Consider the following 15,077-nt stretch of genomic DNA (forward strand, 5'->3'; position numbering starts at 1 on the left):
ACCGTCCTCCACATTGATCTCCGAGCCAGGCTGTGCTACCTCTGGGCAACCCTTGTGTCTTTATTAAATGTGTCACCATAAAACACCCAGATGTCAAGAGCAGTTGGCTCCTTTGTCGGTTGGCTGGTTTTCTCTGCTTGCTTGGATGAAGAATGACCTCTCAAAGCCCCGGGTCCTCTGTCGTTTGTGTCACAACAGTGCCTTCCTCGGTGCTTTCAAAGTGCTGGCTGAAAGATCGTGGCTGAGTGGTAAGGTGGGCAGAGCTAAGTGGCAGGAGTTCTCTGGAGCCTGTCCTGGGAAAGCTCTGAGACCAAAGGGTGAGAGAGTTGGCATTTAGCCAGAACACAGAGAGAGACGCCTAGAGATTGACCACTTGGGACCTGGCTTTGCTCTGGACCGAAGGTACCCACCCTGCCAAGGGCTCATATAACCCAATATGCAGTGGAATCAGTGTATCCGCAAGGCCTGGGGGGAATGGCAGGGGGACTCGGCAGGAGTTGGGCATGGATGGGGCCAGCATGTGTATAAAATATGCAGGTCCACTGGCCCAATCCCCAGTGTTGGGGGGCTGCAGGGGTTGTTCCTATCGCCCAGCAGCTGCAGTTGTGAGCATGTAGCGGCTACACACATGTCCCCATACACTATTGTTCTTTCCCTCCCTACCCCAGTGTAACTCCCCAAATATGGTCCACTGACTTTAGCTGTACATGGGGAACCAGCATTTGGTCCCATTTGCAGTAGACAAAGAACATTTTGTCTACAAGGAACTTTTAAAGTGCAGCAACCTCAGAACGGAAAGTGTCTGGAGATGGGTTAAGGGAAATGGAACTTTTCCGTGCTGTCGCTAGGCTGAATCTGGGAGTGGCTGTTAGTACCTGGCAGCTGTTTAGTAGCCCCCTGTTTAGTAGGGACAAGCTGGTGGATCTCAGTCCACATCCCGAAGCCAGCATCTCCACTGGCCTTGTTTGCTGGCAATCTCAAGAAATCCTGAGGATCGAATGGGCCATGGAGATGAGCTCCTCTTTCACCTTTAGAGGTGGTGTCAGCAACCCAGGACAGAGGCAAGCTGTGGGGGAGGCCACTGGGGAAGCTTATGTTATTACGTGCGATGGACCTGCCCTGTGATTTGAGAAGACTTTGATCTCAAAGGCTGGAACATAGGCACTTCTCATCAGCGCTAAAGCAAGTAAAATATAACAGTGTTTTAGAATATGATCCCTTAAAATCGCAAATCACTTCTGTTTCTGAATAGACTTGTCTCTGACCCCACTTCATCACAGCGTTCACGCTCTCTATGGTTCAGATGAGTCTGCTTGGAACTGAAAGAGCACACGCAGCTAGGGCCTCCTCCATGCTGAGCCTGCTGTGGTACTGTCTGGGGCCTGGTGTACCTGAGCACTGAGTCTCGCTGGCTTTCTTATGGCCTGAGTGTTGCCATCTGAACAGGACAGGGCCTGGTCCCCGAACCCCTCGGTGCCATTCTCAAAAGGAGTGTGATGGATTGATGGATGGCAGTTTGTGAGTGAATGACAGGATCTACAGTCTCTCTCCTTTCTCCCGTCTCCTCCTTATCTCCACCCTAACCTTTCTAATAGCCTTGTGTTAAAGGGCAGGGAAGACTTGGAGAAGCAGAGGGGTATTTCTCTGAGGAGGCTTGGGAGCAAACAAAAGCTTACTGGGAACCAGGGTTTCCAGTTTCCATCATTCAGCTAGCCTTTCCCTACATTTCCAAACCTGATGCAGCCACTGGGTGCTGAAAGTTTGCTGCAACCTGTGAGGTGAAGGGGCTTTTGGAGAGTGACTTCTGTTTTCCATTTTGCCATGGAGGGGAACTACCTCAGACCAGCTGCAAGAGTAAAGTAAGGGTAATCACGCGATGCTTAGAGGGTAAGCTTTTTGGGGAAGGGCCGGTATTTCTGCTGTGGTTTTGTACAGTGCCTGCTGTAGTGGGATTGTGGTTCATGACTGGGGTTTCTAGGTATTTCTGCAATACAAATAATTAATAACCAGTCCAGCACCATGCTATGTTGCCTCCCCACCACCTGTCTCCCCCCACCCCATCTCTTTTGGGGGATTCCCCCAACAAGAAATGGATGGTCCAGAGACAAAGATGTTTCTCAGAAGGATAAACATCCTTATAGCACACCTTGGGGACAGGACCTCCTATTCTCTGTTCTTTCTAATCCCCGAGAGAACAGGAGGACTTTGCTTCATTGTGGGCTTCAGAAAGCTGAACAAATTCAGTCAGTGGTTCCCGCTTCATATAGTGATGCTGTTAACCATCACCCTCTCCTCTGTGCCACGGCTCTGAGAGATGTCTACTTACGTCAGTATCCCAATGAGAGCTGCTCCCAGGAGGTACCTCATACATTCCCCCATTGGGTTGCCAAGGCCCCCTGAGTGCTTACCTAAATGCCTGGCCACCCATCCAAGAGGTTATTTGTATTATGGTAGAGCCTAGAGAACCACTGAGTTTGGGGCACCGTTGCAGTCAGTGCAGTACAAACACATGGCAAAAAGAGAGTCCCTGACCGAAAGAGCTTACAATCTAAATAGAAAGGACAGACAAAAGGCAGTGAGAGGGGAAATGGGCACAGAGAGTGGAAGTGACTAACCCAAGGTTACCCTGCCGGTCAGACACAGAACCAGGAATAGAATCCAGGTCTCCTGATCACACTGCCTCTTTTCTGCCTCTCCTAAGGGGTTCAGTTCTACCCCTACCTAGATGATATTCAAGGAATTTCTTCCTGCCTGCACATATCTTCTTCTTTCCTCTGGAGATGGGCCCCAGCCTGAACTGAGGGCAGAGGCTAACTTTCATGGGAGCAGCTCTTTGTTCCATAGTGCGGACTGCCATTGCCTACAAGAGCTGCTTGCGGGCACTTGAAAGACCACCCCTTCCCTAAGGATGCAACCTCCTGGCACAATCACACCTTTCTGAGACTCATGGCTTCTAGTCTATGAGTGTCCATGAACCAGTGATAAGGCCTCTTCAGTTCAGCCTGTTATTACAGATGAGGAGTGGACAATCTGGAGGCATGATTGCTCAGGAAGTGTCCTTTGGGGCGTTTCACTTCCATTTGCAGGGACCAGGTATGGATGTCTCAAACAAGGGTTGGGAAGCCCATCTCAGTAACTGAGAGCAGTCTAAGGAATCCAGAACAGAGCTTCTAGTGCTATGTCTAGCGTTAAAAACTTTCCTTCCTCCTGTCCAAGGGCTTGTCAGTACAGATCTTGGCAAACAAAACCATAGCCGTTGATTATCTCAGCCCTGAAGGGAGTGTTTGATTTCCCCCACCCCTCCATGTCGTGAGGCCTCTGGGACTCATGTCCACTTCGCCAGGCCTCACCTTGGTTCTCTGTCTGGGAAAAGCAGATCTCTCCTAGATGGTCTGAACACAGCCAACAAGAGTGGCCCCTGGTCACTTCATTAGAAAAGACCGTTGTCGGTCTATGGGCAGTGGAGCTGTGTGCCTTGGAAGACAGCACCAAATTCTCTCTCCAGTAGTCAAAAGCAGGCAGGGATCCAGACTCGCTCCTCGTGAACTGGAGTCAGGACCCTTGTGTTGTCTCTCCAATCCCTCTGCTCCCTGATGTCACCAGAACCACTGTGCTTCTTTTCAATATCCTCTGACCCCCTTAGAAGCAGGTCTTAGAAGCAGCAGGTTCTTTATCCAGGCCCAGACACACTCCTTCTAACAACATAGGTCTTCGCCCCCTGGCAGCTGTAGCTCTTGAATGCTCAGTTGAGGCACAACCTCAAGTTCCTTTGGAATCTAAGAATTCGGTTTCTAGACATGTACTAAATGGCGATCCTTTACAATATAGACAAGTAGCAGAAACATAGCCTTAAAGGCCTGATTCTGCTCTCCATGCTGTAACTCAGGAGTAACTTTGTGGAACTCAGTGCAGTTATGCTTGTGCAAAGCTGGTGCGAGTGAGAGGAACATGCAGACCTCTCTCTGACCGTGGGTTGGTCCAGCACAGGTAAATCCAGCACCAGCACTCTCACGGGTCTTCCTCAATTCCTTGTTTAAAAACAGTGCTTGCTTTGGCTACTCAAGTTCTATATGGCAGGTTTAGCAGCTTATTAACCTCCACTCCAGAGATCATTCATTGTTTTCAACTGACCATGACAAGATTCCTCAAGGGTCTGGTTCATATCTAGGAGCCCTGTGCCACCTTGAAGCTTGAATTCCGTACTGGTAAGATTCAAGCACCTCTCTTGGAGCTCATGGGCCAGTAGTTCTATTGTGACCTGTTCCCCGGGCTGCATTCCTAGCAACTAATATATCAGCCTGGAGGTGAGTGAGATACAAGTGCCTGTAGCCAATCCTTTTCACAATGTTCTGTAAGGATAGGGTGATGCTGAATCTGCACCCTAAATTTCTCCCTGAAGTCCTCTCTGGATGCCATCTCAAATAGTCCACTAGTCTCTTTTCCAGAAGCATGTGTCTAACCAGGAGAAGCTCAGAGCACATAAATCAGATGTCAAAAGAGCATAGGTCCATTAATTGGATAGGACAAAACCTTTCTCTGGCCTTCAGATTTTTTGCAGGGTGGTGTTTAGTGAGATATTCAAGTGAACAGTCAACCTCCAAGAGATTGTCTAGGTGGAATAGACTCTCTACTCAATACTGTTTACGACCAAGTGGGCGTGTCAGTGACAGATCCCAAGGAGGAACATTTTACTAGATGCTAAGGCAGTTTCTGTGGAATGATTGAGAATTGTCTTTGTCTCTGAAAACTGCAATGTAGCTCTCCATTCCCCATTAGCTTCTTGACCATCAGTGTTAAGTCTAAAGATTTTTATGCAAAGGCAGCCCTCTTTCTCCAATTAGGAGCTTTCCAGCCTTCATACAGGGGCTTTTACTCCTAGTTGCTCTCCTAGGAGTGGGGAATCTACAGAGGTGGTTGGGTTTATAATCTCATACCAAATGCTCCGTGAGTTTGTGTGTGTGTGTGCAACTTGAAGTCCCTGCTGCTGCTTGTAAGGAGGTGCATGTGTCTCAAGAGTGTATATCTTCAGAGGCAATATACTTGGATTCCAGTTACCGACAAGTAACCTTCCTCTTTCTAGTTAGCTAAGAGCTTGTGCTATGAATTAAGGACAGAACCATCCCCCAGAGTTCAGCCAGTGCAAGATCGTATTTGGTCTATCCAACGTCTCTTCACGCCGGCTTGTGTCTCTGTATTTGTTTTCACTCTGCCCACTCCCTGCTCCATTTTTAACCCTGATTTTCTCTCTGCATTTGTTTTCTGCCTGGATTCTTTTCTTTCCAGTCTCTGACAGGAATAGGAACCCAAGCAGCTTTCAAGTTCAAGGCAAAGACTTCACACCCATGGTGTCTGAGTGGATTGAGCATAGTGAAAGCACCCCTGCCCAGTGAACGTGCTGAAAAGATGGGATGGGGTGGGGAGCTTTGTCCTGGGTGCAAGTGAGTGCCTGGTTTAGCACCATCTGTTACATGTTGGTTATAGAGTTTGGGAGTTACCAGCTCAACAGGTAGCTGTTTTGACCAGGAAGTATCAGCACCAAGTCCTTGGCCATCCCCCTCTGCTGCTTCCCTTCCCTCCTGAGAAGGACTCTGCTCAGGCAGGCCCTTCTGCCCACCTGCAGGCTAGGCCAGTGCCCCATGCTTAGAGGGCACTGGGCCATGCCTTGTGACACTGGCTTTTCCACCCGGAGGGTTTCGAGGCAGGGGGGAGAGTGGGTGTCCCTTCCACGCTGTGCTCTTTCCTGTGTGTGGCTGATGTGCCTTTGCTGTGTATTTTCTGTTTCGTTGCTCTCCGGGAAGAAGGGAGCTGCACGGACAGGGCTGTTAAACCCTCCTCCAGAGACTGGGGAGGGGAGGGAATGAGGCAGGTGGGGAGGAGACTTTTTCCTTTCATCTCCAATCTCAGAACGGCTAACGGAGAATCTCAGGCAGCCGTCCCTACAATAATACCCCTGTCTGCTGTCTCTCTGGGCTTCTCTCCCCCGTAACAGATACAAGAATACCATACTTTAGCCTCAATTGAAGCAACAGAGGTTTAAATGCTTTCAGCTCAACCACTGTATTCAGATACTGCTGGAACAGCAGAGCATTCAAGCTCAGACAGCCGCGAACTGAAAACCCAAGCCTACAGAAAAGGGAGAGCAAAAGACAGAAGGAAAGAAAGAAAGCAGGAAACCCAACGTCAACAATCCCATAACTCGCTCCAGCTCATTCATTTTTCTTCTCCCAGCAGCTCTGGGGAAGGGATCGAGTGGCGTGGTAAGGAATACAAATGCTTCTCTATTTTTTTTTCTTTGTCCCAGTGAATTTATTTGTAGCAGGGGGTTCTAATTCGATGGATTTGGGGTTATTTTTTCCCCTCTTTACGATCTGCAGGCGCAATGGCAAGCTCTGTATGTCTCTGGCTTTTTTCTTTTTTTTTTTTTAAATATGGATTAAATGTTGATTGCTGGAGATGGGAACAATTATTATTAATTGCTATTCATTATTTATAACCATTCTCCTTTTTATTAACTTGGAGGCAGTCGACCTCTCTATTGCCAATGACTATCTCGCTATCGGTGCACGCACATACATCTCTCTTGCTCTCCATAGCCATCAACACGCCTGAGGGGGACTGAAAGGAAATGACTAATGGCTAGTGTTTGTTTAACCCTTTCTCTTCCACTGCCCAGATCAGAAGGGAAATCGAAAGAAACATAGACTCTTTTACTGCATTCCCCCTTGCTACTGCTGCTTGGAAGCAGGATGTGTACAACAAAGTTGTAAATAACAATTTTGTCCAGGGACACAAATGAGTAAGTCTGTGGATGGGTGATGAGAGTAGAATGGAAAGATACATTGAGAATCTAGGAGGTATTTCTGATGGAAAGTACAAAGGCCAGCCCTTTCTCTTGACCTGTGCAAACCTCATTTGTTCCTTGTTGCTTAGAGGGTTTTTTTTTAAATCCAAGCTGCTGCTTGTTCTGTGGACAACAATAGAAGAGGGTAAACAAACAGATGTTTTATTCTTTTCTTCAATACACTGCTGATCAGGGTAAAGATAATAAAAAGATGGTTTGTTTGTTGGATGGGTGGCTGGGCACAAACACCTGCGAGGCTAAAGAGCTGTTTGATAGACCCTCATTCTTTTGTGGCGTTTATCTGAAATGCTGAGCAGCACTGTGGGTATCTGCTCAGTTATAGAGGGAGGGAGAGGGGAATGACAGATGATAGGCTAATGGGGTCAGCTTGGGCTGGAGATCAGCAAAGAGGGGGTGTGGGTTGAGAGGAGAATTAGCTGTGGACTAGAACGGACCCTTTCTACACCGCCTTCTCCAGTGACTTCCCCTGCATTGATGGTACTTGCATCAGGTCTGCAGTATTAAAGAGCCGGTTATATCATGCTGGCGGCATTGAAGCAAGCTGGAGTCTGCTCAACATGAGCAAGGGCTGCAGTTTAGTTTTGGTTCCAACCTGCTTGCTCTGGAGGGATTCTCTGGCGAAGGAGTTCCCCCCCCCCTTTTTTTTTTTAAAAGAAGGGGCTATTGAGGGAGCTGCGTGAAAAGTCAGTGTGCTTAAATGACAGCTCCTTCGACTGCTCTCCGGGAGCAGCCGCTTAGCTTGTTGCTTCAAAAGGAGGATGCTGACTGCTGCAGCCCCAATGGAGATGCTTGGAAGGGTGTATTGATTAAGTGGTGGGGGCACATCATCTGTGCAGGTGCCCAAGCAAAGAGACTGGGGAGAGAGCAAAACACAGCACCGAGTAGTAAGGGCTCAGTGTTTCCTACCTATTGTAAGCACTGTATTGCAAAGATGATTAACCCTCGAAGGCTGAGGCATATCCACTATAGTGCTTCTGGTTGATCTGGAATAATACAGGTGCTACAGGACGTTCTGGGAGACTTATGCTTGATGGAATCCACATAAAATACGTAGAGTTCCTGGGAATTAACTATTATGCAGCCCTATATACTAGATCCCTGAGTGGGACTATTTTTTAAATCTCGCTCCTGTCCCACCATGCAATTCCCACTCCTTCATTGTTTCTTGTTTGTTTTTATCCTGATCCTATCTGCAAAAACCTTAGATCCCGCAAGAGAGACCGATTCTCCCATGCTACTAAAAAAAACAAAACAAAATTGGTTGGTCAATATATTATATACATAAACAGAATTAGACACAATTTTTATGTGGCAAACTGATGAGAGAGTTAGTGTTTTCTGGCAAATTACCACAGTCCGTTTTTTGCCCACCCAATCCCACCTGCAGAAAAGTACATTTTACCGGCTCCCGCTATTATGGCAACAGGTTCTGCGGGATCTCAGAGCCACTGCAGGGCTCTACTATATACACCATCTCATGGCTGGTAGAGGAAGGAGAAGGCTCCTCGGGGCTTGGGTACTGCATTGGTAGGACGTGAGGTCAAGAATGGGAGATACAAACTTTCTGGACTGGGATAATCTTGTAGCCAGGTTTCTAGAGTGAGATGGTGCATGAAGGAAAGAGGAGAGAGTGAAACCAATGCAACCACCAGCCAGGCCTGATGGACTCTGAAGCTGGGGGTTTGGCAGAGGTGGGGATATGGGGTTCCAGACTTGGGCACCCTGAGGTGCTGGGCTCTGAGGCGTGGACCTGTTAAAAGGAATAGTGTTGTTAAGCATTGGATTGACAAGCCTACCCACTGAAATCTGTTACCCACAGAGCAGTCACAGTCTGAGCAGCAGCAGCAGTGCGAGCTTCCCCCACACTGCCTCTGTACACCTGGCTGGGAGGAACCACCCCTAGGGGTGAATGAGCAGTGAATCTCATGGCCAGTTAGATCCTTGGCCTCCCTGCTGAGTCTGCCAGCTGTCCGCTCCTGTGGTGGTGTCTTCAGACAGAAAAAATGGGCTGAGACCCTCCAGGGAGTAATGATTTCTGGGCACAGTTCGTCGAGGCTGGTCTTGATCCGGTGACATAGAGGGCAATTGTTTTAATCCGTCACCCAGCCACCTCATCTTTTTCAAGGAAGAGTGTGAGAGAGACAGAACTAACAGGGTCCTAGAATGTGAGGAGAGCAGTTAGGCAGGAGACAAGCACATGGCCACTCCAGACAATGGGATTAGTCAGGGTGAGGTGCCTCTACAGATGGATGAAGATGCTGGTGCTATGGATGCAGTCCTGGCCTTTCAGTGTAGCTTTTTAACCACCTCTTTGCCCTAAACGAGGAGCCTTCAACGTAAAGGATCTCCAATGGTTTTGAAAACGATGCCACTGTTCCTGCAGACTTTCTAGCTACCTGTCCTTCAGAGCGTGCCCAGTGCCTGATTGCCTATCCAGACTATACCCAGTGTCTGCTTTCCCCCTCCTTCCTGATAGACAAAGCCAGTAGAGGCAAGTGAGCACAATGGTGTTCAATTCTCTTAACAAATGGAGATCTGAGAAGTTGCTGGTGCTTGGGCTGCACATTGTACCCTCTGGCACATAAGTCTGATTGCAGATTCCACCACCTCTCCTGGAATTTCCTCTTGCTTTTTCCTGTATGGTAAGAAGCGCAGTATGTGTATATGCACAGGTATATTCTGAGCACCACTGTGCAGATAGGTCAGCATCTAGGGAGCTCTGTTTTTCTTTGGTTCTGTGTCTTCTGTGACAAATATGTGTCACTTTTGTGACTTCCCTCCTTCCCACGTTAATTCTTTCTCAATCCCCTTCTTTCTATACATTTCTCTTTTACTCCCTCCTTCTTTCCCCATCCCTCTCCATTTTGTAGACTTACTTTCATTCTGCTTCTCAGCATCCCCCCTTTCCTTTCCTTTCCTCTCTTCCTATTTCAGTGTTCGCTCATTTTTTCTCTCTCTCATTCACTCCTTTCAAGTCCTCCTCCTCCTCCTCAGTTTTGCTCCAGCTCAGCTCAGAAGAAAAAAGCCCAGCCCCTTATCTGTGGGTGTATTCCTGCCAAATGTTTACAAAAAATAGCACAATGTACAGACCGAATCCTGGCATTATTACACACCCAGACAGATAGCATAGTAAATAATCCTGCCTTCAAATACTCCTCCAGTCCCTACTAGTGCCATCACTTTCTCCTGCTCCCATGTCTCTGAGCTAAATGTATATTCATTTTGCACATACGTACATTTCAGAGGTACCCAGTCTGGGTATTCAGTATATATGCGTATAGCAGTGGTGGGCAACTTGCGGCCCATCAGGGTAATCTGCTGGCGGGCTGCCAGACAGTTTGTTTACATTTGCATGGCCGCCCGAAGCTCCCAGTGGCCGCGGTTCACCGTTCCCGGCCAATGGGAGCTGCAGGAAGCAGCGGCCAGCACAATTGGCCAGGAACGGCGAACCGTGGCTACTGGGAGCTGCAGCCGGCCATGCAAATGTAAACAAATTGTCTGGTGGCCCGCCAGCGGATTATCCTGATGGGCCGCAGGGTGCCCACCACTGGCATATAGTATCTCAGTATGTATGTATCAATGGCTTGCATGGCTGTTTACATTGTATGTGAACATAGAATGTCTGTGTATGCATTACACTGTACCAGTATCTGTATCTATCATTGACGGGATCAAACCCGGGACCTCTGGAGCTAAATGCATGAGCCTCTACTGCATGAGCTAAAAGCCACATGGTTCTTAGCGAAGGCTGTAGCAGACTCATTAATCTCTAAGTGGTCTCGGTGCCACTAGAGGGGAGAGAGCACCACACCCAGAAGATCTGTGGGTTACATGTATAGATAGTTTCATTAATCTGTTTAGTGCCGTGCGTGTATAACATTTTGCAAATAGAGGACATAGCTCTTTGCGTGAAGAATAAGCACCTATTTATTGACTCAATGACGTCAGTGAAGGCAACAGGAATGAGGAAGGTGAAGGGAGGTGCAAGGATCACAACAAAAGATTGTCAAGGTTTCAGTTAGTGGTGCATGGCATGCCAAAGGTGCTAGTTAGTTTCACACATACGTTTATGTATAGATAATTGTGGTCAGATGTTTGGCTGCGCATGTGTGTTCTCCCTGTGTGCTGTCCCAGGTTTGCGCAGATAGTTGGCACAGTATACCTCGAGCGAACCACCCACTGACCACAAGATCCGTTAAGGTATGAAAGCACCCAGCCAGGTTTATTGTTGATGAAGCACAATATTAATATCCCACAGACTCTACCGGACCACTAAGATATGGACCATCTCAGTGAATGGCGGGACTTTCCGTTCCTCACTAGGCTAGACAGAGACACTCCATTTGAGGCTCCATTTTATACATCAATACAAACAAGTTGTATTGTACTGTATCGTACTGCCCCTCTGACGTTGTTAGTTGACACCCTCTGACATAGCTGATTACCACCCACCACCGTGTACATCTCTATTCATTACACTGTCATCCTGATCTTATCTTCAGGATGGGTCAGCATGTTCCTGTTATCTTTAGGGAATGTGTTGGTATCGAGGTGTTCTGGTACCACCCTTCTGCAATATGTTTGCCTATATATTCTTGTGCCTAGCACTACTTAGGAATGTGTGTTTCTGCAATATCAGCCCTGTTCTTGCCAAATTCTGTGAGCAGGTCCTGCCTCTTACTCACAACTTAACTTTGCTTTAGCCCAGCAAAGTTTTGACTACTACTTTAGCTCAGGCCTCATACTAGGCCTCTGATACAAAGGCTTATGTCTCAGGCTCTCTTCCAACTATATTCCCCCACTTTTTGTCTTTTTATGGGGAGGATGTTTACCCATCGTTTCAGAAAAGCATAATGCATGGGCTGAAGATGACCCAGTGGGCTAAACACTGTCATGTGGTTACCTTACTTTACCATTTATACATTTATGCCCCATTTGTTCCGTAGTTTGCACATTTTTTTGTACGATTGATGGACAGGTTTTATTTTTCAATTGTTTTTAGTTCCTTATGGTGGACCTGGGAATGTTAGGCCTGGGACTTTGAGGAAAGTAGTTTTATGATTGAGCCTTGGTGGCACATTTAAATAATTAATATATATGAGTAATATGGATATGGTGCATATATTTGTAGTGTATATGGGTATATATGTATAGTATGTATGTGTACATCTGACACCACCTTATACTGAAGCATAACAATTTTTCTTTTAATTTGGGGTTGTAGTTTCGTCCTTGTGGTACGGCAGATGGCAATACACTTTTATTAGGGCAATTACAGTTACCACCTGTATTATCATTAGTAGTAGGCTGAGTGTTTTCAAACACTGGGATAGGCATTATTACAGTGTGTTCCACAGTGCTATATATATGAGAAGTAAAACAGACATTTGGAGCAGTGACATTACAAATAAGGCCTTTATATATAAATGTTTTGTAATTAGTTACTACAAAGTACTGTCCATCCATGTTATAGGTTACCCTTACTGCTGGTTGTTACCCTCTGGTAAGCTTTACTGGGAAGGAAACAGGAACAGGTCGCTGTTTTGTTTTATTGGTTGCATTATTTAGTGATACCCCAGTAGCTGACATAGATTCAGTTGTTTTTTATGGATGCTGGTTTTCAGATAACCTACTGAATGGACAGTCACCAATTTATCAAATATTGTTGTGTCAGGATTTAGTGTTGGTACCCAGACACTGAACAAGATTGTTTTGAATAACATGTGCCTTCCTTATTGATCCCAAACTGTGACTGGTACTACCAGGGAATTTGTTTACCCAATTTGTAGTTACTGTGTAACTTAATTTTTTTACCAATTTGTTTTTTTTCTTGCCTTCGTGTTGTTTGCTGCCATTTGTTTGTTGATTTTTACCTGTGTGTTGATTAAACAGGTTCGCAAGGTTATGCACATTGTAAATGATGTACAGCAATAATACAACAATACAGCAATAATGCCATTGCTTTTACGTAGTAGCCAAGTTTAATTTAACTGATGGTGGTTTCTATGCGATTGCCAACATAATTGTTCATATATGGTAGATTGAGGTGTATTTGGCCAGTTTTTTATTTATAAAGCACTCCATTTTCCCTTTTTTTTATGCTTGGGGGTTTCTTCAGTGAATACTGAGATCTTTTGGTGTTTTTGTGGTGTGATATTTTTTGGTGTTTTTGGTTTGTGGGATCCAATTATTACAGAGGACAGCATGCTTACTTCCCAGATCAGTAGTCGGGGGGTCACCAATGTGGTCAGATGTTTGGCTGTGTGTGCTGTCCCAGCTTTGTGCAGACAGCTGGCATAGCGGACCTCGAGTGAACCATCCAATGACCACAAGATCTGTTAAGGTACGAAGGCACCCAACCAGGTTTATTGTTGACAAAGCACTGTACTAGTATCCCACAGACTCTACCGGACCACTGATACTTGTATGCTTGTAACAATGGCCCAGCTCAGTGAATGGTGGGACTTTCTGTTCCTCCCAAGGCTAGCCAGAGACACTTGCTTTGAGGCTCCATTTTATACATCAATACAAACAAGTTACATACTGCCCCTCTGATATAGTTAGTTGACACCCTCTGATGAAGCCAGTTACCACCCATCACCTTGTACATCTCTATTCATTACACTGTCATCCTGACCTTATCTTTAGGATGGGTCAGCATGTTCCTGTTATTTTTAGGGAATGAGTTCATATCAAGGTGTTCTGATACCACCCTTCTGAAATATGTTTACGTATATACTCTTGTGCCTAGCACTACTTAGGAATGTGTGTTTCTGCAATATCAGCCCTGTTCTTGCCAAATTCTGTGAGCAGGTCCTGCCTCTTACTCACAACTTAACTTTGCTTTATATCAGCAAAGTTTTGAGTATTACTTTATCTCAGGCCTCTAATACAAGGGCTTATGTCTCAGACTCTCTTTCTACTACAATAATAGCATTGTCAGTCATGTGTATAGTCTGCAGCATCAGATTCCCAATACTGTGTGTGCTGTTGTGGTTGCTAGTCTGAGTTGGCAGTTGCTGTGATTGTGAGTCAGTCTTTCTGCAGTTGCAACGGTTGTGAATCTGTGTCTGCCTCTAATTGCTGTGTGGTTGGACTAGTGTTAGGTTGTTACACTTGTGGCTGAGTCTGTGCGCCTGCCTGTAGCTGTGGTGGTTATGAACTAGTCTCTACCTGGATCCAGAGTAGCAGCCGTGTTAGTCTGTATTCGTAAAAAGAAAAGGAGTACTTGTGGCATCTTAGAGACTAACCAATTTATTTGAGCATAAGCTTTCGTGAGCTACAGCTCACTTCATCGGATCCATTCCTGGAATCACTTTCAGGGAAATTATGGGGGGGAAACTGGGATTAGTTTTGGTTTATGGGAAACATTGTTGAGCAGCTTTTGGTTTTGCTAAATTAAACCCAGTGGTGGTTTGGACCCTGCTCATAATTATCAGTCACCAGCACACTGGGGAATGTGGATAAACAAACCCAGTTTGGGGCTCGACTGTCAATCCAATGAGCATCCTTGTTTCCATATTGCCTTTTCCCTTTATTTTTCCCCTCACGTGCCTCCTCCTTTGTGAGTATTTTGTATTGGTATTGTAGTGCGGAAACCACACTTGGGAGCTTCCATGTGTCTCTAACACTTGGTCTGAGTGGCAGATTCTTTGCAAGGCCTGATGATAAATGTATAGGCTTTGTGCCTCTTAGGTCTGTGTGGGAGTCCCATCGGTTTTCTCTCTGTGTGTGTTTTGAGTCATTGGGGTTGTTCTGGGTGCATCTCACAGGTGCTTGTGAGTTCAAAGATTCCTCTGCTGGTGAAAGGAAAAGGAAGCTCTTATGTTCTTTCTCTTACCACAGTGGGGAAAGTGATCCTTGCATGTAATAATAAAAACAAGCAGATCAGTTTGTCAGGTTCTCTGGAACCTTCCTCTATGAAAGGCTTGAGGCAAACGGACAATTTTTTTACGCACTTCCTGTGGGGACAGTGTCATGCAGTGTAATTCAGACTGCAAGAATTACTAGCATTACAATGTTGTGGGGATGAACTCCAGCAGCGCTCAGGCTGCTCATTCTTACTAGAGGGCTCTCTGCTGTACAGGAATGGATTTCTTATTCCAGGCTGGATCAAAGTCTACTATAAACCACCTCCTCTTTGCAGACGCGGCATGAAAACAGCCTGAGAGACAGAGCCATTCGGAAAGAGGCTCCTCGGTGCTAGCACCTTGGT

At 46.3% G+C, this 15,077-nt stretch overlaps 1 protein-coding gene across 3 annotated transcripts in view; it reads left to right on the forward strand.

Moving 5' to 3' along the window:
* Nucleotides 1-5,794: 5,794 nt before the first annotated feature.
* Nucleotides 5,795-15,077, forward strand: part of GABRA3 (gamma-aminobutyric acid type A receptor subunit alpha3) — a 128,341-nt gene continuing 119,058 nt past the window's right edge. For 2 of the 3 annotated variants that reach the window (XM_043522111.1, XM_007063938.3), the window contains exon 1: nt 6,122-6,257. Coding sequence is in view for 1 of the 3 variants with exons in the window: in XM_043522112.1 (XP_043378047.1) it covers nt 6,038-6,257 (220 nt within the window). In the remaining 2 variants the exon portion in view is untranslated. Of the gene's footprint in view, nt 6,258-15,077 lie in introns of all 3 variants that reach the window. The other variant, XM_043522112.1, reaches the window with a different exon arrangement.

This window comes from Chelonia mydas, chromosome 9, assembly GCF_015237465.2.
Source record: "Chelonia mydas isolate rCheMyd1 chromosome 9, rCheMyd1.pri.v2, whole genome shotgun sequence".
In the NCBI taxonomy this organism is placed as follows: Eukaryota; Metazoa; Chordata; order Testudines; family Cheloniidae; genus Chelonia; species Chelonia mydas.